At 39.5% G+C, this 24,522-nt stretch overlaps 2 protein-coding genes across 2 annotated transcripts in view; both read left to right on the top strand.

Moving 5' to 3' along the window:
• PRUNE2 (prune homolog 2 with BCH domain) overlaps positions 1–24,522 on the top strand; it is a gene marked incomplete at both ends in the record, with an annotated part of 266,187 nt that overhangs the window by 32,860 nt on the left and 208,805 nt on the right. The window contains 3 exon segments of the mRNA XM_079706041.1: positions 17,252–17,356; positions 21,789–21,991; positions 24,100–24,263. Of these exon segments, the coding sequence (XP_079562167.1) occupies positions 17,252–17,356; positions 21,789–21,991; positions 24,100–24,263 (472 nt within the window).
• On the top strand, positions 14,354–14,912 carry LOC307054256 (ER membrane protein complex subunit 6-like; the record flags this gene model as incomplete). The annotated part of the gene is made up of 2 exons (XM_079705860.1): positions 14,354–14,574; positions 14,792–14,912. Exons 1-2 carry the CDS (start codon positions 14,357–14,359, stop codon positions 14,910–14,912), a joined length of 339 nt encoding a protein of 112 aa, XP_079561986.1. The 5' UTR covers positions 14,354–14,356.

Raw genomic sequence — 24,522 nt, 5'->3', positions numbered from 1 at the left:
CACTTCTCCGATTGTTGTCTGGTGAGTAACTGACAAGTATTTCTAATAAGACTATTTGCTTCTACATCAGTACCTCCAAAAGCTTCACATCTATACATAGGACAGTGGGTTTGCAGTTGTCATAAGTGTTAGGTTACTAATAGTTTCAAATATTTGGAATTTTCAGAGCAGACACCACAGTATTAAGAAATTAGGATGTAATATTCTAGTTGTTATTGAATTTTTAAACTTCTGCTAAAGAAGTTACTCAGAAAGAGTACTCTCTTAAGGAAAATAAAATGGTAAGAAAATTTGAGTCTTTAATTAAAAGCTGTACATAATTCATCATTGAATATAGCCACAAGCCCAAAATGAACAAAGATTTATTTTACAAGGTGAGTGAAAAATTTTTAAAGCTGATGTCATCCATGTTACAGCTATTTATTATGGTGAAAGATTTGGCGGTCTGATGCATTTTTATTATGTATTGTTAAGGTTGACATAATATTTTTAAACCTTCCTCATTTGTCATTCTTTGGATATATATTTTTTACTGAAAGTTCAATGTGACACCTACTTAAAAATTAAAATAACAAAACCTTCCTCTATATTAAAACCTTTCTGTTTTTACATGATTATTTAAAATAACAAGGCAGAAAACTTTGTTGCAATATTTTGTATTAAAGGTAACTTTTTCATAATCTATTCAGTTGATGATGTACCTTTAAATGGCAAAAGTAAAATTCAAATGGATATATTGAAATTTTTCTATATTGAGGGGCTATGTTTGGAGACTCCGGGCAATTCTCTCAACAGAAGAGAGCAAAGGGAAAATGTCTGGGCAACTGAAACATAGGTTATGTAGTACTTAGAATCATAAAATCATATTATCCCAGGGTTGGAAGGATCTGATGCTTAGAAAACTGGAAACTTTTCACTGGAAAAGCTTGTTCTCAGAGGGTGATACTTAGTTAATGTTAACATGTTTATGCTTTTAAAACATATGAAATAATACCTATGCACATATTTTTATATCTATCTTCATCTACATCTATATCCTACTGCACTATGCTGTGTCACCAGACACGTATTTTAATAAATCTTTATTGAATACCCAACTACTCTGTGCCAGGTACTGTTTAGTTTTGAAAAGGGTTTTCTAATTTGCAAAATATTGAGAGACAGCGAGAGAGAATGAGAGGTCACTTGGAAGGTAAGGGTTCTTCTGTCACTGAAAAACACACAGTGTACTAAATAACGGCATCATTAAAAACTGTCATCTTTGCAAAGTACAGTCATTGCTCTGCGTACCTCTAGTACATGTCCCTGTGAACCTGCATAACTGCAGCTTGCTGGAAATGCATCTTCTCCTCCTGCCGGCTTCTAGCCACTTATCTGTTCATTACTGTCATGTCTGAGAAGGTTTCAGACATGCCAGGTGTGTGGTGTCACCTGCCTGACGTCCATTCCAAATACAGACATTTACTCGCGTGAGTATTAAAGCAATAGATCTTCCTTATGACAACAAAAAGCTGACTGCAGAAAAACAAAGCTTCTGGGAAAAGTCTTCCGAGCGCATCTTGGCTTGATCATGGAGAGAAAAAACCTGACTAATTAGCTTCAGCCCTCCCAGTCTGAGGGAGAAGAAATAATTAAAGGATCCGGACAGCCTGCGCCATACAGCGGCTGGCTTTGAAAGAGGCGACACAGTTAAGAGGACCTGATCTGAGGGAAGGCTCACAAAAGGAAGTTCTGGGAACTTAGTGTAGAGCTGAGAAGGCTTTTTTTTCTTTTCCATAAGGATCAATTAAAGAAAATTAAAATACTTATGAATCACCATGTTTCCAGTAAAAAAGGAAATACTTTTAATCAAGGAAAAAGGTACATTCCTACAACTTATAACAACTTTAAAGGTGAGAAAGATAGCAACAAAAATTAGGGCTATTACTAAATATTAATCTTTAGGGCAAACCTGAGAAGTAGTAACATAAGCATAGCGTTCTCATCTTTTTTTTTTTTTTCTGATTGATATTGTATTTCGAAGCTCAGTGGTTTGAGTGTTGCCCATCCCTGGACAAAGTGCTTTATCCTAGAGATGCTTCTGTGAGTTGTTCCAGCAGGGATTGTGTCAATGACCCACATGGGGGGACTTCCATTTTATAGAATTCCCTTAGTCCATGTCCATCCTCTAGTGCAGCTCTTGGGGAAGGGGGTGGCTATTTAGCTTCTCAGTTTCTACATAGGTGTTAACAGTAATGTCACCTCCTCCTAATTCCCATATGCACCTCATTCAAGGGGTTATTCGTATTGATGGACTTGATCAAATGGAACAGGCCTGAGAGTGTGTGTGGACATCTGCTACAGAACCCAGCAACACCTGTCTACACACAGACGTACATCCCATTTTTCAGAAGGTTCTATATTCTTAGCAGAGAGCCTTGAGACAGTGTTTGGATGGATAGAAAATGACAGGTAAAGCGAAGTAGTTCAAAGGTCATCATACCTTTTGTTATTTTGGATATTTTCCCTCTGCGCCTGATATAAGTTATTTACTACAGAAGTTTTACAGAAACACTTAGTGCAGGTCATATATTTACTAAATGTCATCCTAAGTTTTCCCGTGATATGTTGATTAAAAAGTTATTAAAGAACCCCCCTTCCCATTTACGTCCACCTTGTGTTCAAAGTGCATTTCTTTTTTCCATGGATGAGGAAAGTAAACAACGGAAGCAGGTCCAAGTGCTCTAGTTTGAAATCACAATTGGGGGCTATTTCTCCACCTTTTAAAAATTGTTTTTGACTTATTGCAGCCAGGGTGAACATTCAGATAACGTGCATGTAGGAGCATAGGAATAACGTAAAGCTGCCAAGATGAAGGGGGAACAAAAGCAAGCCCACAAAAAGAAAAGCAAAGGGAAGGCTCTCAGTTCTTTATTTCCCTCCAGTAATTTTCCTGATACTAAGTTAACCTGACAGCCCTGGGACGCCTCGCTGATTTAGCCCTAAATCCTACTTCTACTGAGAACATTTTCTTTGTTCAATTACATCACAGAAGATTCCATTGGAATCGTGTCAGGGTGATACGGATTGGCTTTTCTGGGTCCAAGAGGGTTTGATTTTCCTTTGTTGTGCCTGGATGGTATCATAAACGCTGCTCTTCTTCTCCAACCCCTCCCCATAAGACAAAGATAAAAAAGAATGTCCCAAAGGGCGTGGGACGTGTGTGAGTGTTCGTGGGAGGAGGGTACCGGGTAGTAGATAAGGGAGGTGAAGGGCAAAGGAGGAGGGAGACAAACCATCTTCCTGGTTGTACTGTTCTGGTCTCAATCCAGGCTTTAGCTGCCCACGAACTCAGAATTTGGGCTTCTTATTTATTGCTTTAGTCCGTCCTTTCAATCGATATTTAGTTGGTATTTTTACCAAGTACAATTCTAAGTGCTGATTCACCTCTAAGGATGGAAACCAAGACATGCTCTGACTAGCTACCCAGAGTGTGCACTCAAGGGCCCAGGCTTTTCCCAAGACCTGGTGAAAAGGGCTTTCCCTCCCTTCATCCCTCCTTCCTCCCTCCCTCATCCATCCTTCCTTCTATCTCTCTTTCCCTCCCTCTGTCCCTCTCTTTCTTTTTTTCTTTCCTTTCTCTGCTTCTTTCTTGTAAACCTCTTTGCTTTCTTGTCTTAGTCTCTCAGAGTTACTTTTAATTATTTATGTTTTCAAGCACACACCACAGAGGAGCCAGAGAAAACTCCACATACTCATCTCCGGGCTTGAGAAATTATCAGCATTTTATGAAAAGGACATTCTAGATTTGAACACTTAACAACCTTTGGGGAAAGCAGTTGTATGTCTTATTGTTATCCTATTTATGAATAGACAATAGGAAGTAATTTGAACTTTATGACACATTTTCCACATTTTGTCAACTGAAAGGGATATGATATAACTGCAAAATAGGTAAAAGAGCACTATATGAAGTTTTAGAATTCCTTAGAAAAATAGTGCTTCGGGGCAGCAACCTTACTAGCTCTGATTGCTAATACAATAAATACCCTTTTGTCTTGAAATCATGTAAACTGGAATTTTAAAATTACTGTACACTGGACATCCATTAACCACTTAAGTGCTGGGGCCACAGCTGAGTAACACCTGGTAGCTAATTACAGTTAAACCCTTCTATGGGGGTTAACGGATCAGGGCCCAGGGTTGGGCCCGTTTGACGCACACCACTAATAGCAAGTCATGTTTTGACAGAGTTCCATGGTGGACTACTTTCCACTGCTTGAGACATCAAAAAGAAAATTATTACAACAGTTATGTCTTCAGAATAATGAATAATTTAGAATGTGGAATAGATTCAGAAGTCAAAGGAAAGGGGAAAATATGTGATAAGTAATATGTGATGAATAATAGTCATAAGATCTGTCACTATATAAAATCATTTTAAAGCTTTGTTTTGAACTTTATACCATGAGGTAGGCACGTGTCATCATACTCTGGTGTGCGTGTGTGTGTGTGTGCGTGCGTGTAGAGAGATTCAGAGAGAGACCCCACCATGAAATGAGAATCTGTTAAGCTTGAGAGAGGGGTGATTACTTGCAGCCTGTAATACAATTTTTAACTTTTGGGCTATTAACAAAATGTTAGTCCATAGTACTGTTATTTCATAAGAGCATGACAAAGGATCTAAAAATTGAAAACGCTCTTCTGCCCAACTGTTATATCCAATCATTGTTTTCACTAGCAAATGTTGATTTGAGCATCAGCTGTGTGCAGAATACTCACTGCCTTAGGAACTCTGGGGGATACCAAGTTCAGGATGTGGCCAGGACTTGCAAGGAACCATTGATCTAGTAGAACTGGATCTCTGATATTGAATAGCTGACCCCCAAATGCATGGGTGACTAGGAACTAAAGATTGCACATGCCAGTAAGTGAAGAGAGTTACTGTTTATTTTCATTTGTGTGGCTGACTTTTGTTTCGCCGTACTACACAGCAGAAGTAGAATATTGGGCCACGGTGGACTTTAGATGGGCGATACAGTTATTACTTACCTCTGCCCTTTATCTCTCAGTCTGTAGTTTCTCATCTATAAAAAAATGGTCTCTAACATTTTTTGGTTGTACAACAGCATTAGTAAAAGTCTTTTGAGTTCATTCTCTGAGGACATATATTTATTTCTGAATTCTGTTCATGTATTAATTGACTAGCATATAAGGCACATTTTATATTTTTAGAAAAACAGAATACTTAAAAGGATGAGTTAAACAAGAGTTTACATGGTTTCTTCTCTTACTTGGAGGTCCACAACCTCACTTTGGAAACCATTGATGGGTTTCAACTGGGTGAATCCAAGCCCTTTTCTAACTCTAGACTTGAGTAAATCTAAGTAATGTAACATCAGTAATTCCCTCTGAAATTGTACTTAATCTAGAGCAACTCCAGCAGCCCCTTTCAAAACCCAAATGCAGATACATTCTGCAGTTGACAGAAGCCAAATGGTCCCTGGGCGCTAACCTTGGGTTCTCTTTAAGGCCATGGTTCCCAAACAAGTCACAGTATTCTTAGACTTTACTACAGACTTACTAATTCTGGCTATCAGGATGGGCTCAGAAATCTGCATTACAATAATGTCCTAGTAGGTGATCCTAGTGCAGTCAGCAAGACAGTACTGTCACCCAAGCGGAAGCCACAGCATGCTTTTCTTCTGAGAGGCAGGACCCAGGAAGGAAGAAATAGCCATGTGATGTAGTGGGGAAAATATTGGAATACATCTTTCCAGGTCATTAAATGGTGATCTAACTCATTTGTTTGGTAATAGTTGCTTTGATTCTACTTTATGGATAGTACATAATTTGTCCAACGATTCCTTGGTTATATCTTGACATTGTTTCTTATTTGTTTTTTGTTTTTGCTTCCGTTACAAATACTGCTTCAATAAACGTTCTTTGGGATTTTATTGAATATCCATATTTAACAATGGATTTTGAATTATAATAAGGAATTTTAAAGTATCCATATTTGTTGGTGATTTTATTTCTATAGAATAGATGCCTAGAAGTGAAATAAATTAGTTGGATCAAAAAGTGTGAACAGGGCTTCCCTGGTGGCGCAGTGGTTGAGAGTCTGCCTGCCAATGCAGGGGACACAGGTTCGTGCCCCAGTCCGGGAAGATCCCACATGCCGCAGAGCGACTGGGCCCATGAGCCATGGCCGCTGAGCCTGTGCGTCCGGAGCCTGTGCTCCGCAACGGGAGAGGCCACAACAGTGAGAGGCCCGCGTACTGCAAAAAAAAAAAAAAAAAAGTGTGAACATTCTGCATTTTAAAGGATACTGTCAAATTATTCCCACATTGGTTGTAGTATTCCTTTCTGCTGCCTACAGTCTAACCAAGGGTGGATGTTAGCACTCTCAATTTTTTGCCAATGTGATGGGCCAAAAAAAAAACCGTTTTATTTTTGGTCTAATTTGCATTTCCATGACTACTAATGAGGCCGAATTTCTTTTCATTTATTCATTTTTCTTCTGTTAATTGCCTGTTCATACTTCTACTGATTATTCCATTGGTTATTTGTCTTTTTCTAAATCAATGTGTATAAACTTTTTGTATGTTAGGAATATTGCCCTTTTAATAGAAAGATGGTGCAAGTATTATCTCCTGCTCTGTTGTTTATCTTTTATCATTTTTTCCCACAGAATTGAAGTAGCTAAATCACATGTTATATGTATGTATTTACTGGGATATAGTTTACATGTAACATTATATTAGTCTCAGGTATACAGCATAATGATTTGATATTTGTATACCGAATCATTTGTATTTGTATATAATATATAGTGAAATGATCACCACAATAAATCTATTTTTATTTAAATATCCATCACCATACATAGTTACAATTTTTTTTCTTTGTGATGAGAACTTTTAAGACCTATTCTCTTAGTTCTGTCATTCTTTTTGGTGCTGTTGTCTATCAAAATTTTCACTACTTTTAAAGACACTTAATAAGCACCTTAGATTTAAATTTAAATTGCATTATCATTTTTACATGAGGCTAATTATAAGAGAAGTAAATGCATTCCGATCAAGAGCTAGAGACCAAGGCAGAGTCTGACCTGTATTATTGCAACGTTTTCAGAAAGCACAGTAGGTAGACTGAGGAAAAGATGGTAAAGAGTCTACCATTACTCTTTAGTGCTTGAAAGGATAATATCATATTAAATAATTCATGCTTATTGCACACTTAATGCAACTTATTGAACAAGCTGTTCCATAGATGCCCAAGGCCAGAGAACAAAGTAATATAATGTTTCCAGAGTTGAATTTGTTAATAATATAGTATTTTAATTCATCAGTGAGAATAGGATAAACATCCTAAAAGGATATACAGTGAAAAATTCACAAAAAATATGTCTGTATGAAGACAGGAATGTTTAGTATCTGTATGAAAAAATGACCTAAAGCCCTTATAATTATAATAAATACAACATTAAGATACTATTTTACCTATCAACAAGATAATGCTTAAACACAGAGCTGAAGATTTGAAAATCAGGTATTTCTGTAGGTGAAAATGTCTACAACTTTTCTGGTGAGTGTTAAAATACCTACATTCTTTGACCCAGAAATGTAAAATTTGGGAGTTTATCCTGAAGAAATAACTAGAGATGGGCACAAAAATACTATGTTCCAAATATTCCCTGCAGTCTTATTTACATTATCAAAAAATTAACTTAAATCTGCAACAGTAGGGACCTGACTAAATAATTTATAATGATCCTTATTAATGAATACTGTATCCATTAAATGTCATAGTTATTCATTTACTTATTCATTTTTTCAATGGTTATTGAGCACCTACTGTGTGCAAAGCAATAGACTGGGCAGCTGGGGTTACAAAAGCAAACACATATTACTCCTGGTCATCACAACATTTATATTTTAGAATTTTAAAAGAATACTCAGAATGTTGTTTAAAAAGAGAAGCTACAAAATGTTAGGTATAATATGATCACAGTATTACAAAAGAGAACACTCGTATAGAACAAAGTTGGAAGGAATACGTTGTGTTCATAGTGATTATTTTGGGTCTTGAGGATTTTTTTCTTTGTGTTTCTACATTTTCCAAATATTTTACAATGAACATACATTATTTTATAAAGTAACTTACATTACTATGATGGTATAAATTAACTCTATGTTTGATAGTAAATTAACCTTAGGTGACATGGGTGTAGTTTTATATGTGTGTGTAGCAGGGGTGTTCTTTTTCATTTGTTTTTTAAAACCCTTCTATTGCCTTTGACATCAATCATTTAGTAAAAATAAGCTCTTTCAAGCTTTCTCTAAAGATCAGTTATTTGCTAGGTAGATTTAAATTTTAGAATGAGTCCAATTTGGAGGTCTGTATTAGTAAGTTTGGGCTGCCATAACAAAATACTATGGACTGGGTGGGTTAAACACCAGAAATTTATTTCTCACAGTTCTGAAGCCTGGAAGTCCAAGATCAGGGTGTCAGCATGGTTGGGTTCTGGTGAGAACCATCATCTGGGCTTATCAAAAGCCTCCTTCTCCCTGTGATCTCACATGGTAGAGAGAGATAGAAAGAAACAGAGAGATAGAGAGCACAAGCACTCTGGTGTCTTATAAGAGCACTAAAATTCCATCTTGAGGGCCCCACCCTCATGACTAAATCTATACCCAATTATTTTTCAAAGACCCCATTTCCAAATACCATCACATTGGGGGTTAGGCCTTTGACATATGCATTATGGGGGTACACAATTCAGTTCATAGCAAGGTCTAAGCATAGCAAAGGGGCACAGACAGCGGAAGGTCAGAGATGAGGCTATATGGAAAAGACTACAGCTCTTAAGTCTGAAAAGAGGAAGGTTGAGAGATTATAAAAATCTATGAAACCATGGCAGACAGATTTCTACTTAAGCTGAAAGGAAGCAGTACCAAAAGGAAAGTAAAGAGCTACCCCATCCAGTTGGTAATACATGTGTGGACACAGTTCCCCCAAAAGTGGAATGGCTGAAAAATGATAATATCTTAGGAAGCTATACAGGACAATTCCTAAAGGGGCTTTTCAGGAAAGGTAAGGATTTGGGAGGACCATCCTTGACCTTTTCTGGTTGAAGTTGTGGAGGAAAAATAATGGTGCTGTCCCCCAAAACTGTCCTTTGAGGACATTGTCAGTAAAGGAATCTTGAACAACAACAAAAAAAAATTAAATGCTGTAAGTAAAATAACAATTCCAGCCCAAATCATTATTATGATCCAGAGGAAGTATGTAAACTGTATATGAAGTCATTCCTTTTGAGAACATTGTGTTTTCAAGATCGGTAGCAAACAGGCTGAGGAAGATGGATTCAGCTGAGAAAGACAAAGAATGGTTGAGCCAGTACCCGATGCCCCCACTAAAAGGATCCTGACCCCAAGGACACTGGGGACCCAGATGCCCACCCAAGAAGAAGGGCCTTGGGCAATAGGTGGGTTTAGCTTTTGCCCCCTCACCGCCTACCCACAGTGGCCTCTGCATTTGACAGTCTAGAAGGGATACAGGTGCACAGGGTCTGAGCCATTTATAGCTGAATTTGCTCAGACCGACTCTCATCCCTCATTTTTCCCAAATGAGAGATATTAAAAGAGGGCCTTCTTCAGCGTGGCAAAGAGAGGCTGAAGGAAAATATTACTGGGGTTGGTTAGGAGGGCGGTGAGTGGGGAGGCTCTAGACAATATATACTTCTCTGAGTTGATTAGGTTTTCATTTTATCAGTGAGACAATTAAATTATCTCAAAATCATTTGAGTTTCGTCATTCAAAGCTTCTTGCCTTTTCCTAATTCATTGGTTTATATTCATCTAGTATGTCACCAAGTAAATTTGGACATTTATGAGAAAATTAACTATAAAAAGTCTGTGTTCTGAATTTGTAGATTCTGGTAAATGTTTTTGCTTTTACACATGACCTGAGGTACAGCTCTCAGAAGAGATCAATTACAGCCTCCAGTAACTTCTTATTGTTTATTAATTAACTATTAGAGTGAAATTGGACTAAACTAGGTGGCCAGTGGGCCAGAGTATCCTATTTGGCAATATCATGCAGATTTAAAGAAGAAGCACGTATTCTAATTCCAGGAATTCTATATATACATACCAACCCTGCCACCCCTCCATACATACAGATGTGTCCACAAAATTGCTACCATTAAGCCAGTAAGAATGAAGAATAACTGTAGCTTTGGTCATGGAAAAAGGTCCATAGTATACTGTTAAGTGAAAAAAGGAAGTCTCTAAAGAGTAGAAGTACCCCATTTTTGTAAAGTATATATGTAAATATACATGTGTAAATTTAAAATGTGGAATATTCAACAGTAGGTTAACAGTTGTTATCTATGTTTTATTAATTTTTGTTGTGTCTGACTTTTTATAATGACATGTATTTCTTTTCTTACCAGAAAAATAAACAAAAATAAGGAATAAAATACAAAGGTTTCAGTTGATGAGGAAAGTCCCTGTGTTCTGGGGACTTTGCATAGAGTGATAAGCTTTTTCTCCTTTGCTTTTTTAAACTTTCGATTGATGCCATGCTATTCCCTCCAGCGTTTGCTCCCTCTGGGTCCCAACCTTTTTCCAGGTAATGATAAGATTATGAGAAGTTCAGCAGCAGGTCAGGAGTTCCAGACATCATCTCAAACCCAAGGCCGATATCAAGAGGCATCTCATTCATTTACCAAATGAACAAAGGATGTGACTTTATCCATATCTGACAGAGCTGATCAGAGATTTATAGTTCTCGCCTTTGGAAGACCAGGTTGCTCTGGGCAGCTCCACAGCTCCCTTTGTCCCTGCTGCTCATTTGGCTGTGGTTCCTTATGCCTCCCCCCAACCCCGCTCCTGGTTTTCCTGGTGACTGTGACTGGTGTGGACATAGGGATTGATAGGGGTTAGCAGCATGTAAGGTTTCCTCTTGCCCATCCTGTGAGTCTTCTGGTTTAGAATCACGGCAGCCATAGATTCACGGGGTTTTCTGGGGAGGAACCGGGCCCTTTTCTGTGCCACCCAGAGCCAGCCTTCAGGAAGGAAGACCCCTCATTGACTTGGAGTTAGAAGTAGTCAAGTCAATTGCCAACTGTTTTCTGTGCCTGGGTTTCTTTGGAGATACCATTTGATAAATTCAAGCAGCTTCTTCTCTCGCGTCTTCACTTTTTGGTTAAGGATGAGGGACTAAGGAATGTGCCCTGCTTTAATGTGCGAGGAAGAGGACTCTCCAACTTTCATAGGCTTTGCCTATAACGTTTTTGAAACAAAATTCATTTCAAATCATTATTTTTGAAAACATTTGCCTGGGGTTTTTAGGAAAAGAAAGTTGGGTAGGATGGGTATGGAGAAATCATAGTATAACTGTATTGCAAGGGCTTGTTGACTAAAGGTTAGCTGTGGGGCTCCGGATGTGAAAGTTCCAGGTAGGAGCAGCTTTGTTCCTCAGAGGGTGGAGTTATGAAAAAATTGACGGAGGAGGCTGAGCTTACGGCAAGGCTGTTTCTGATCAGGTCTGTTTTCTGTGGGTGTGTTTGAAAGTACTTTTGCCTGACAAGTACAGTTTGCTTTCACGGGCGGTTGAATCTGAATGCTTAGGTATTTCTCTGCTTTTAAAAAGAGGTAAGAAGTAAACTTCATTAAGAAGTCTCACTTTAGTGAGGTATAGATTTACACTTTGAAAGCATATTAAAATCGTGGTCTGGAATACTGGCATATTCAATATGTTTTCTTTTATACATTGATTATGGTAAGATTCTGTCCATCTATTCGGAAGTGTAGGGTACAGTATAAATTGAGTGTAGTATCTATTTCAACCATTATCAAGATTCCATTTTGTGTTGGGCTTGCTCAGCACTGGGTGTAGGTAGTAACGATGAATCTTCTGTCTCCTGAGATTCGTTAAGGCTTGGTGTGCTTGTATCAATACCAGGGGGTGGCTATTTCCTTGCCAGATCTATTCACTCCTGGCTAGGAATTTACAAAGTCACATTTAGAAAATGTATACACTAGGTAATAATTATTTGTTGAACATCCTGGGCATGCTTTCACCTTTGCACCTGCTATTTCCTTGGCCTGAGATAACTGGAGGTCCCACTTCTTCACTTCGGGTCTTTATTCAAATGTCACCTTCTCAGTGAGCCTCATCCCAGGGCATCCTCCTCTTCCATTCATCATAATCTAATTACTGGTTCTTTATATCTCCTTGCACTAAAATAAAAGTACCATGGGGACTGGGATTTTTGTCTGTTTGGTTCAGTGCTGTATCCCCAGGACTTAGTGCAATGCCTGGCACAAACAGAGTTTTATTAGTTGAATGACAATGATTAATTGAATTGATAAAATTGTACATATGTCACTTTTATTTGAGCATAATTTGTCTCTTTGAGAATACTCTAAACTCCAATTTGAACTGTATCAAGGGACATAGATATTAAGATTGATATAACTAATTTCATGTTTTATTCCTCCAAGCAGGCAGGAGTCTGTCTGAGCTTGGTTACTATGATATCTGACTTTTGCTACACTCTAATTATATCTTAGTGGGTTTTGGTAGGAATCAGGCACTTTGGAACATCTAAGATTTTTTTGAGGTTGAGCCTACTATTTTTAAGGCTGATTGGTAGTCACCAAAGGTACCTTTTTGTTGTGAGGTCCCTTTTTTCTTGCCCAACATTTTCAGCCAGGCTGAAATTTCTGGTCATCTTTTTGGATTGTGGCATAATCTCTGGAAGGTCTCTTTAAAATGAAAGTACGTTACCTTGGTGGGTAATGCATTAACCCAAGGGTACTCACTGGCATGGACTCTCTGTTGGAATTGCCAGTGGAGGAGCAGATAGATGCCTGATAGTATGGTCACCAGAATGGTACATTTTGATGGAGGTGGGTGCTGGGGAGAAGATAGTGTTGGAGTCTGGGGGCTGGGGCATTGACTGGAGATGGCAGACACAGTAAATGGAGCCAGAAGAAGTCATGACTCTTAGGGAACTGGATGTGTGGGAAGAAGGGGGAATCAGAAGACAAACAAGAAAGCATGAAGAGAGGCATGTGGCACTAAAAGTAACCCTCAAAGATTTGTACTGGGATCTTCTACAGCCTGATCTGTAAGATGATACATGCTTTTTTCTCTTTAAATGGAGAAGGATGAATAAATCATAATTTTAGAAGATTCCCAAATTGTGAAAATTGGTCTAATATGTTTGGGTTCACAATCCTATTTAGCTCCTTTCTTTGTCTAATTAGTGATTGGCTTGGGCTTTGAAATGAATTGGCACACAAGTCTTCTTATTTCCCCCCATGTCTTCTGTCGTGCAAGTTGAGTGTTGAATGCAGAGCCGTGCCTAGGAATTACTGAACCTAGACAAGAAAGCGGATTGGTCAGCTTTGGGGTCATTTTAATGCTACAATTTTCTGAAGCCTTGCTGTATTTAGAAGGCATATTTAACGTTCTCTTTCTCCCTCAATCTCCATGCTTGCTCATTTTGTGGATGCTGAAGTCATTATGGCATTATGGGGTGGTTGGTGAAGGACAGAAGAGACAGGGCTCTTTGTACTGGATCATGGGTTCTGGGAACAATCCTGGTCCTATCACAGACTCTATTGACCTATAAAACGTGTTATTCATCTTCTTACTGTCTGCCGTACAAGAGATATGGGAGGAGAAATGAGGTAATGTCTACTTAGACCTTCGAGCTTCTCGGAAGAACAACAGTCTACAGTAATATGATTTCCTAATGCATTTGTTTGTGTTGTAATGGAGTGTAATTCCATTTAGCCAAATTTCTTTAGATTCCTCTAAAATATCTAACTGTCTTGCACAGGGGAAGCAGTCTGGCTTTGAGAGTGAGAACTGGGCCTCGACGAATCCTCAAAAAGTACAAGTGAGCTAGCTATACATTTATGAGCTCGAGGGAAGGAAGCTGGGAGAGGAAGGAATGGGAGCTACAGATGGTGATGGGAGGGCAGTGGTTGTAAGTATCTTCAGAGAGTTTATAACGTTTTAAACTCCTGTTGTTTGAGTGCAAGATGGCGCCGCAGGAATGCCTACCACGGGCTGTCTGAGGGAGCGCCGAGCTACTGCGTCCGCCGCCGTGTTCCAGGTAACTGGGCGAGTCTGGGCCGTAAATGCCGATGTGCCGCCAGCAATCCCGAGCCCTCAGCCTTTTCAGCGTCTTTCGAAGGTCCGAGACTGAGGGGTGCGAGGTCTCCGCAGCCCCAGGGGGAGGGGCGGCGCGAACCCAACTCGCCACGCTCCGGGCGCCACCTGTAACTTGGTTCTCTCCGCAGCCCCGCGTTGCTCCACGAGAAAGCAGAGGCCGAGCCCGGGCGGGTGCGATGGCCGCTGTGGTGGCCAAGCGGGAGGGGCCGCTGTTCATCAGCGAGGCCGCTGTGCGGGGCAACGCCGCCGTCCTGGATTACTGCCGGACCTCGGTGCCGGCGCTGTCAGGGGCCACGGCCGGCATCCTCGGCCTCACCGGCCTCTACGGCTTCATCTTCTACCTGCTCGCCTCCATCCTGCTGTCCCTGCTCTTAATTCTCAAGGCGGGAAGGAGGTGGGGCAAATATTTTTTTTTTTTTTTTTTTTTTCGGTACGCGGGCCTCTCACTGCTGTGGCCTCTCCCGCTACGGAGCACAGGCTCCGGACGCGCAGGCTCAGCGGCCATGGCTCACGGGCCCAGCCGCTTCACGGCATATGGGATCTTCCCGGACTGGGGCACGAACCCGCGTCCCCTGCATCGTCAGGCGAACTCTCAACCACTGCGCCACCAGGGAAGCCCGGGGCAAATATTTTAAGTCGCGAAGACCTCTCTTTACAGGAGGTCTCATCGGAGGCCTCTTCACCAACGTCCTGTTCTGGACATTCCTCTACAGCGTGGTGCACGTCCACTGAAACGTGGGCAGGGATGACTTTAAAAAAAAAAAAAAAAAAACAGATTGGGAGGACTGTTGCCGGAAATTAACACCAGGTAGACTTACCTAGTTTTTAAACTGTTGGAGTCGCCGCTTGTCCTGTAACGTTATAAATAATTTATATCTTAAGCCGAAGAGCCTGTACTGTTCTTCAGATTAAATGAAGCGTGAGACCCTTTAAAAAAAGGGGGGGGGCTTCCCTGGTGGTGCAGTGGTTGAGAGTCCGCCTGCCGATGCAGGGGACACGGGTTCATGCCCCGGTCCGGGAAGATCCCACATGCCGCGGAGCGGCTAGGCTCGTGAGCCATGGCCGCTGAGCCTGCGCGTCAGGAGCCTGTACTCCGCAACGGGAGAGGCCACAACAGTGAGAGGCCTGCGTACCGCAAAAAAAAAAAAAAAAAAAAAATCAAATCAAATCCTGTTGTTTTACTACAGATCAAGATGTCAATATATTTTAAAATATATACATTTATTTTAAGTTAACAATATTGCGTACTGGACGACTCATCTGCAATATTGATCCTGCCGTCATTCTCTGCGTTGATAGGCTCTTGACCGAGCCTCCTCCGAGATTTACTTTATTATGTTCCTTGGGCCACAACTTGGTTGTTGAATAACTAGTTTCTGAGTCTGATACGGCAGTTCCCTATACATACCAACACATTGTAAGAGGCCTAGTAAGTTACTAAATAATCCTTTACCTTTGTTCTGTAGAAAAAGGAATAACAAGTCTTTTTTATTGAAGTGGTCACGAACAGTGGATTTTTAATGTAGGTTTTTTGAGTAGTACTATAATTGAGTTGGCTTTCTAGTCAGTCCTAAAAAAAGAAATTAAAACAAAGGTTGGGGCTTCCCTGGTGGCGCAGTGGTTGAGAGTCCGCCTGCCGATGCAGGGGACACAGATTCGTGCCCCGGTCCGGGAAGATCCCACATGCCGCGGAGCGGCTGGGCCCGTGAGCCATGGCCGCTGAGCCTGCGCGTCTGGAGCCTGTGCCCCGCGGCGGGAGAAGCCACAGCAGTGGGAGGCCCGCTTGCCGCGCAAAAAAAACACAAAAAAACAAAGGATGAAAAGTGGGGGAAGTATACATATGTATCGTCTCTGACATACTATAAAGGTGTCAATTTAGGTTACACGTCATTATTGGACAGTTTTGTTGTGAAATTTTCTGGAAGTGATTAGTTCTTTAGCAATCCAACTCAGTATTTTATAAGGAGGTCAGCCTTCTATAAAGGAATTTTAAGGAAGCATTGAGTTAGCCAGGAAAGAAAATAGTATGTATTCTCTTACAGAGAGGTGACAATATACACTCTTTAATAGCAACTGATTTGTATTTTTAGAGAAATAATACTAATCAGAGTCCTCTCTCTGGAGGGAAGAAAAGTGTTACAACAACTTTTATTTGCTAACTGATAGAATGTAATGCAGAGAGGGCATATCCTGTCACCCAAAATGTGGCAGGAAAAAATAAATTCATACCAAATTGTGTTGCACGCCAGGGACATATGAGAAAAGTCACTTTGTCTCTCAAAGTGAGAAGAACATCTTATATAAGGAAGTGATATGGAATACTATGGAACTGCTCTTTAGACCAAAATAATCTTTTACTAAAAAATTATGACTCAGAGATACAGTTCATATTAAGTTAGATTGTGGATGATCTTAATAAAACCACATTATTGTTGGAGGAGGTCATTGAGAGGACATGACTGCCAGTTGACCCGAGAGCTAGACCCTGGCAATTGGAGGCTCCTCACCCCCTCCCCTGACATTGGATGGTACAATCAGTACAATTAAAAACTGATCACACAGTGGGAACCATTTTCAAGGACACAGCCTCGAGAGAGCAATGTGTTGTTGAGACCATACGTCACTGAAGCCAGTTAAGGCCTCTATATAAACTTTTGATTCTGGTGGGCAGGTGTGGAGATATACTTGTCTTGTGGCCGCCCAAGACAAGCCTTGTAAGTTCCCTTGCATATTGAACCTGCCACCTACCAATCTGGAGTGGCCTGCCTCTTTCTTCAATCTCCCTTTGCCTTCTGTGTATGGGGGCCAGTTTCAGATTTCACCCAAAGAAGCTCCCGAGGTTTCAAACCAACAATTTTCTGTTCCTGACGATTAACTAAAATTTGAATGAGCATTTCTGAATGTTAAACATGTTATGCAGTTTTATGTCCTTATATAAAACTTCATGTTACATTTATGAATTTCTGCAATTGTCTGAATATAGCTAAGGCATACTTTAAAAAAGATTGAAAAATATCCACTTTATATTAATCTGTTGTTAAATTGTGATGTTTTATTTGGATTTGTTTCAGAATCGAAGCAAACGCTTGGAGAAGGTCCATGTGGTTATTGGACATAAATCGTGTGACCTGGATTCTCTCATTTCTGCCTTCACATATGCTTACTTTCTAGACAAGGTGAGGGAAAAGAAGGTTCTGTTTTTTATTTGAATTATGATATAACTTTTAAAAACAAACATTTTCAGGAAAAACAAGGAAACTTAAATTTTCATGGTCTGGTTTATTGTTGCAGAGAATAATGTATTATAATCCATTAATCAACAGATATTTAGTGGTCACTTATTACATGTTAGGCATTGTTCTAGTCATTTTTTACTGACTGCATAAAATATTATTTCAATAAGATCAATTTTTTTCAAATAAAAATTTAAAAATTTTATAATAGTTGATTACTTTTATGGAAATTCAGAGAATTGACAAAAGTAAGGTTCAGAATTTCTTGTTTTCCTTTACCATCCTTGTTGGATAATCTTGCCTTTGGGAGTAGAAAAATATGTGCAGAATAACCTGTGTGAACATTACATGAAGTACAGAGCATACTGGCTGGAATTTTCAGTAATAGAGGTATTACATGTCACATCTATATTCTGTGTTTGCCTTTTAGCCTGACTTTGCACAGCAAGGTCATTCTCAGTTGCAGTAATCTCCCTTGGGCCAGAGGTGGAAAAGACCTTTCTTGAAATAAACTGTTTTAAAATTTCCATTCCATAAATTCATCAGCCCATGTTAATGGCTCACCTTAAGGCCTAAAAAAGTACATTATGAGTGTCTCAGTGCTATTCCCAATTTCAGACAGTTTTTAATTTTCTGGAGTTAAATTTGTTTTATTCCAATTTTGTTTGGATCCTAAACTCTGAGAGTATGCATAGCTGATCTAGAACGATTTAAATTCACATGAAACCCAGTCTTCCAGAATGAGCTATAGGTGGCAAGAATGGCTCTGGGTCAGCAGCTGACAAAAATGCCAGATAAAATCTTCTGATATCTACATACGGCTTTCTATCAAATTTATCTTAAAATGTGCCAAACTTTACAAGGGAGATTAATTGGTATGAGGAGAGAAATGTGCCGGTGTTAAGACATGCATATCGAATACTAATCTTATTAACTGAATTTTTTCTTATTTATTTATTTTCTTATTGAAGTATAGTTAATTTACAATATTGTGTTAGTTTCAAGTGTACAGCAAAGCGATTCAGTTACTTTGCTGTACACTTGATTTTCAGATTCTTTTCCATTATAGGATATTACAAGATACTGAGTATAATTCCCTATGCTATGCAGTAGGTCCTTGTTGTTTACCTATTTTATATATAGTCGTGTATATATGTTAATCCCAAACTCCTAATTTATCTCCCCCCCACTGCCCGCCTTAACTGGGTTTTTTGTTTTTTAAACGTCTTTATTGGAATATAATTGCTCCACGATGGTGCGTTAGCTGCTCTACAACAAAGTGAATGTCACACATATACATACGTCCCCATATCTCCCCCCTCCTGTCTCCCTCCCTCCCACCCTCCCTATCCCACCCCTCCAGTCAGTCACAAAGCACGGAGCGGATCTCCCCCGCCACGTGGCCGCCTCCCACCAGCTATCCACTTCATGCCTGGTAGTGTATACACGTCCATGCCACCCTCCCCCCTCGTCCCAGCCCACCCCCACTCCCCGTATCCCCAAGTCCACCCTCTAGTAGGTCTGTGTTTTTATTCCCGTCTTGCCCCTAGGTTCTTCATGACCATTATTATTATTATTTTTTTTTTTTTTTAGATTCCATATATATGTGTCAGCATACAGTATTTGTCTTTCTCTTTCTGACTTACTTCACTCTGTATGACAGACTCTAGGTCCATCCACCTCACTACAAATAACTCAATTTCGTTTCTTTTTATGGCTGAGTAATATTCCATTGTATATATGTACCGCATCTTCTTTATCCATTCATATCTTGATGGACACTTAGGTTGCTTCCATGTCCTGGCTATTGTAAATAGAGCTGCAGTGAATATTTTGGTACATGACTCTTTCTGAATTATGGTTTTCTCAGGGTATATGCCCAGTAGTAGGATTGCTGGGTCGTATGGTAGTTCTATTTTTAGTTTTTAAGGAACCTCCATACTGTTCTCCATAGTGGCTGTATCAATTTAGATTCCCACCAACAGTGCTAGAGGGTTCCCTTTTCTCCACACCCTCTCCAGCATTTATTGTTTGTAGATTTTTTGATGATGGCCATTCTGACCGGTGTGAGATGATATCTCATTGTAGTTTTGATTTGTATTTCTCTAATGATTAATGATTTAACTGGGTTTTTTGACTTCTAGAAGGCGTTGCATGTCTTGAGAACATAGAGTTGACTGAACCAGACTGGTTTTTAGACTGACCATGGCATGGACTCTTAAGGAAATTATATAATAATAATGACACCACCACCAACAGCTACAGTGTCCTAAATGAATATAATAACATCCAACAAAAGGAGTGAGAAAACTAGTTGTAATAGTAAAATAGATAAAGAGATGTGTGGCCTCTTTTCTCTCTCTTCTAAGGCTCGCTACTAAGCATGGGGACCAATATGTAATTAGTGATGGGTCACATACTGGGAATTTGTTAAGTATCTGTGTCTTCCTCTTAATTTACTGGACCCTGCCCCCTATCACAGGTCTGCATCTCCATTTTAATTTTTCCTGAGAACCTGGCTACTCCCTCTCAGAGTATTAACACATAGGAGAAGGACAGAGTTTGCAGCTTCACATGTTTGACTGTTTAAATACTTTTCACTCTGGTAGGTAAGCCCCATTCTATGGATGGGGAAAACTGAGGTTCAGAAAGAAAAATAGCTTTCTCAAAGTCACACAGCAGAGGCTGGGGCTAGAACCTAGTTTTTCTGACTCCAGCTCCAGAATAGGTCCTGCCAGGATAGGCTCAGGCCACATGGCTCTTGACTCAAGTTTCAGTATCAGGAGCTAGATATAACTCTTTCAATTAATAAGAAAAACAACTTGCTATGCATAAATTGCTAATAATTATTACATGATTGTGATTCTGTATTAGCCTGACAGGTGGAATAAAAACCACCTTGTTGGAATGGCTTTGTGCTTTGTATACCATAGCAGTAGGTGATTCATTTATTCCACTCAAAAAATATGTTACCTACTTTGTGCCAGACCATTTTATGCACTGAAAAACATAACTGAACAAAAAAGACAAAAATCCCTGCTAGGAAGGGGAGATGGATGATAAAGATGTTAAAACTGTATAACAAATACTAGGCTGTGACAGAGCTGGTGATGACGAGAGAACAAAGGCCATTTACTTTACGCAAAAATTCAGTGTTCCCAAACCCCACATTCTCTCAGCGATATTTAGGGTTTATTGCTATAGACTCATAGTCATTTTTTTTTTTTTTTGCGGTACGCGGGCCTCTCACTGTTGTGGCCTCTCCCATTGCAGAGCACAGGCTCCAGACGCGCAGGCTCAGCAGCCATGGCTCACGGGCCCAGCCGCTCCGCGGCATGTGGGATCCTCCCAGACCGGGGCACGAACCCGTGTCCTCTGCATCGGCAGGTGGACTCTCAACCACTGCGCCACCAGGGAAGCCCCATAGTCATTTTTAAAAGCACCTTCATTTTAAAAATTCCTGTGGAAAAATAAGTTTATTATTGTGAAACTGAAATTCTCTAATGTCTACCCATCTCCTGTTTCCCCCATCACTACAGTTTTTTTAAAGAGGTTTGTTAACATAAGATTTTTAAAAATAATATAAGAAATTAATAGAAATCACAGTCTGCTAGTCTGTGGGCCAGATTTTGGCTCATATAAGTTTTAACTAACCTACACAGTATATATATATATATTTTTGGCCTTGCCGTGCAGCATGTGGGATCTTAGTTCCCCGACCAGGGATCGAACCCGTGCCCCCTGCATTGGAAGTGTGGAGTCTTAACCACTGGACCACCAGGGAATTCCCCTCCTACACAGTATTTTTAATTAAAAAGTTAATTGTAACAATTAAACATCACAGATAATACCCCCAAATCAAGATTTCTAGCTTTTCTTGAGTAATTGAAAGATTTACCTATCCTGGACCTGAATTTTCTGCATGGAAACAATTGGCTGGAGCCAAGTGGCAGGCATCCAATATAGATGGGTCATATAGGCCTTCTGTGTCACCACAGTCTTTACCTATCCTGCTGTAATCATTCTAATTTTCTGCTGATTCCATAAAGACATGTGAATTTGTTTCCTATGAAGAAGAGCATGTGTATGTATATTTTTCAGTCGTGGAAGGGGTGCAAAGAGACATAAAATATTTCAAGAAAGGCACGAGAAGTTTCATGTGGAGTAACAAGAGGTTAAAAAAATTAGGGGCCACTTACCCAAGGAAAATTCTCCGCTAATTGGGTTCAGGAAAAGCTGGTTATGAATGTCAAGTGGTTTAGCGAGGCCAAAGGACTTTCGTTCCCCTTCCAGTTATCCTCAGGTTTGAGAAAATGTAGTTGTATTCTTTCCTCCTGCTGCTGTCAGTGATTCAGTCAACTTTTTTTCCTGGTAGGTCAGCCCACCCGAGGTTCTCTGTTTGCCCGTGCTGAACATATCAAGAACTGAATTCAGCTACTTCACCGAGACAAGGTTTATTTTAGAAGAGCTAAATATCTCTGAATCATTCCACATATTCCGAGATGAAATTAATCTGCATCAGCTAAATGATGAAGGGAAGTTATCTCTAACACTTGTTGGCAGCAACATGCTGGCGAGGTAAGGCTTCACATGAGGCTCTGGAGGGAGGTTTGATCTTTTAACAAAGGTTCTTTTGTGCAAAGTGTTACCCTGTTCAGGATTTTTGTAGTTTAGGGAGATGTATTAAAGGCCAAGGACATTCACAGGAAAGGGAATGTGTTTTTTCTCTTACGTCAAAATTCAGGCTATGCCAATTCTCTGTTTTTACTTTGGCATTTCAAATATGACATCTTTGAGTGGAAAGTTCTTGTAAAATAGATCAAAATTATAATTTTAAATCATTTCAAACACTTTCTTATAGCAACGCGACAGTCTTATGTATTGTTGCTGAAAATGTATAATGAAGATTGAAATTAAACACTAAGTAAAACTGAAAGATTCTTATCTCAGTAGTGAAATGGAAAATTATGTACATGGGCTATGAAAGCCCTTTGATCACTGGCTCATTTATTCATAGCATTATACTATAAAAGAAGGATGGATTTTTGATAGTTCATGTAATTTGAACTCCTTATTTTATGGACAAGAAACCTGAAACCCAGTGTTGCAAATAACTTGCCCAAAGTACCACATGCAGTTAATAGAAGAGTTTGGACGAGAACATGGGTCTTCTGCTTCCTTCAATAAGTCCTTAGGGGTTGCTAACTGGTACATGAATCTACAGGTACATAAAGAGGAATGAGACAAATTCCCTGCTTTCAAGGGCCTTACAGCCCATCGCAAAGAGTCCTATTTTGATAAGCTCTCTGTTGCTAATGAGTGAAGAGTCCCCAGTAGTTTGAGATGATAGTTTTTTTGCACACTTTGCCAGTTTGCTAATCATTGATGACATTCACCAGTGGACACTGATCTTAGTATACATGAAATAAAAACGTGTACAAGTATCTAATTTTTAATCTAACCTTCTTAAGGAAGCATCTTTAGGGACGAATACGCTGAATCAGTCATGCAGTTGATTCAGTTATAAAGAGTTTGGAAAATAATCTGCCTGTGTGGGCTGTTTTTATCCCCATGTTATTTGAAACACACAAAATTCTTTTGAATAATATTTATCAATCAGTTGTTGACAACTGGCTGAGACTTATTCATAGGTTATTTGACTGACTTCAGTTATTAGTGTTCAGGATGATCACATGCTTGACTAAATTTACGTGTTAACTTTTTCAAACCAACTATAACACAAGTAGATGTGGACAAAAACAATTCAGGAAGCCAAAGGAGTGAACTATGAAACATGTGTTTCAGTCAAGATCTTAGGGAGAGTTTTGTTACCAATTAAAATGGAAACTGTGCTGGTTTTGAGACTGAAGTTGTGAATTCTGGCTTTTGGATTGTTTATGAAATAGAAGGTTTTTCAAAATCAAATTGAGATCATTTTCTTCATTTGCCATTCTTTGGTTTTTGGCAGACAGAAAGAATACAGTTTTATCCACATCTTTCTTCCTGCCTTCGATAAAAGCCAGCTCTATCTCATGTAAGAAGAATGATGTGGAAATAAATAAGCCAGTAGTAGTATTTTTTCCTCCAGCACCATAACTGGATATGTGAACTTTGGAACTAGATAGAGTTTAAATACAAGTAGTCTACTTACTAGCTATGTGACCTTGGTCACTTTTATTTTATCTTATTTTATTTTTTTATACAATTTTTAAAGGTTACACTCCATTTACAGTTTTTACAAAATATTGGTTATATTCCCCATGTTGTCTTAGTCACGTTTCTTAACCTTTTCATGCCTTTTCCCCCCATTGTAAAATGGGGATTTTAATAGAACCCATTGAATAGGGTCATTTTATGGTATAAAATGTGATAATACTCTGAAGGTATTTATTATAGTGTCTGACCTGTAGTGGAAGCTCAGTAAATATTAGCTATAACAATGATTATTATTGTTGTTATTATTATGTCCAACAGCAAAACAAGAGGTGTGAAGGTCTTCTAAGACTCTTGGGGAGGTGATTAGTTGAAATGAAATGTGATAACACATAGAATAAGTCATGTGAACTTACATATGTATTTGGCTATTGAGAGGAGGTCATCTGTGTGGAAGCAGAGGTTAAAGAATTCCAAAAAGTAAGAAAACATGCCATATCTCTTCCTCTTCCTCTCCTCCATTTGCTTTACAGTGAGGACAAAACTTTAGAATCAGCAGTCGTCAAGGTCATTAATCCAGTTGAGCAGGGCGATGCCGGGTTTGAGTACCGAGAGTCTTCCTCCTCTCTGGTGGTGAAAGAGATTCTCCAGGAGGCTCCCGAGCTCATCACCGAGCAGCTGGCTCATCTGCTCAGAGGTGAGAGATGACTCTTTCTATTAAATACTGGAAGGCTTAATGGAGTGTCTCTTGAGTCGCTCATGCAGAAAGAGTGCGATCCATTCTTGGGTTAACAGTCCCTTTCAAGACCACGGGAAGCTTCATCAGAGAGGCAGGGAGTAAAGGGTTTGTTAAAGAGTAGCATTATATTGAATATTAAAAATGTGCATTTAGAAACAGGCATGAAGGATCTTTGCTCTTGCACCAGATCAGCATATTAAATGGACCCGCTGCACTT

Source organism: Hyperoodon ampullatus (assembly GCF_949752795.1).
Source record: "Hyperoodon ampullatus genome assembly, chromosome: 6".
Classification (NCBI taxonomy): domain Eukaryota; kingdom Metazoa; phylum Chordata; class Mammalia; order Artiodactyla; family Ziphiidae; genus Hyperoodon; species Hyperoodon ampullatus.
The sequence above is the reverse complement of the archived record's forward strand: the minus strand, read 5'-3'. Positions and strand labels throughout refer to the sequence as shown.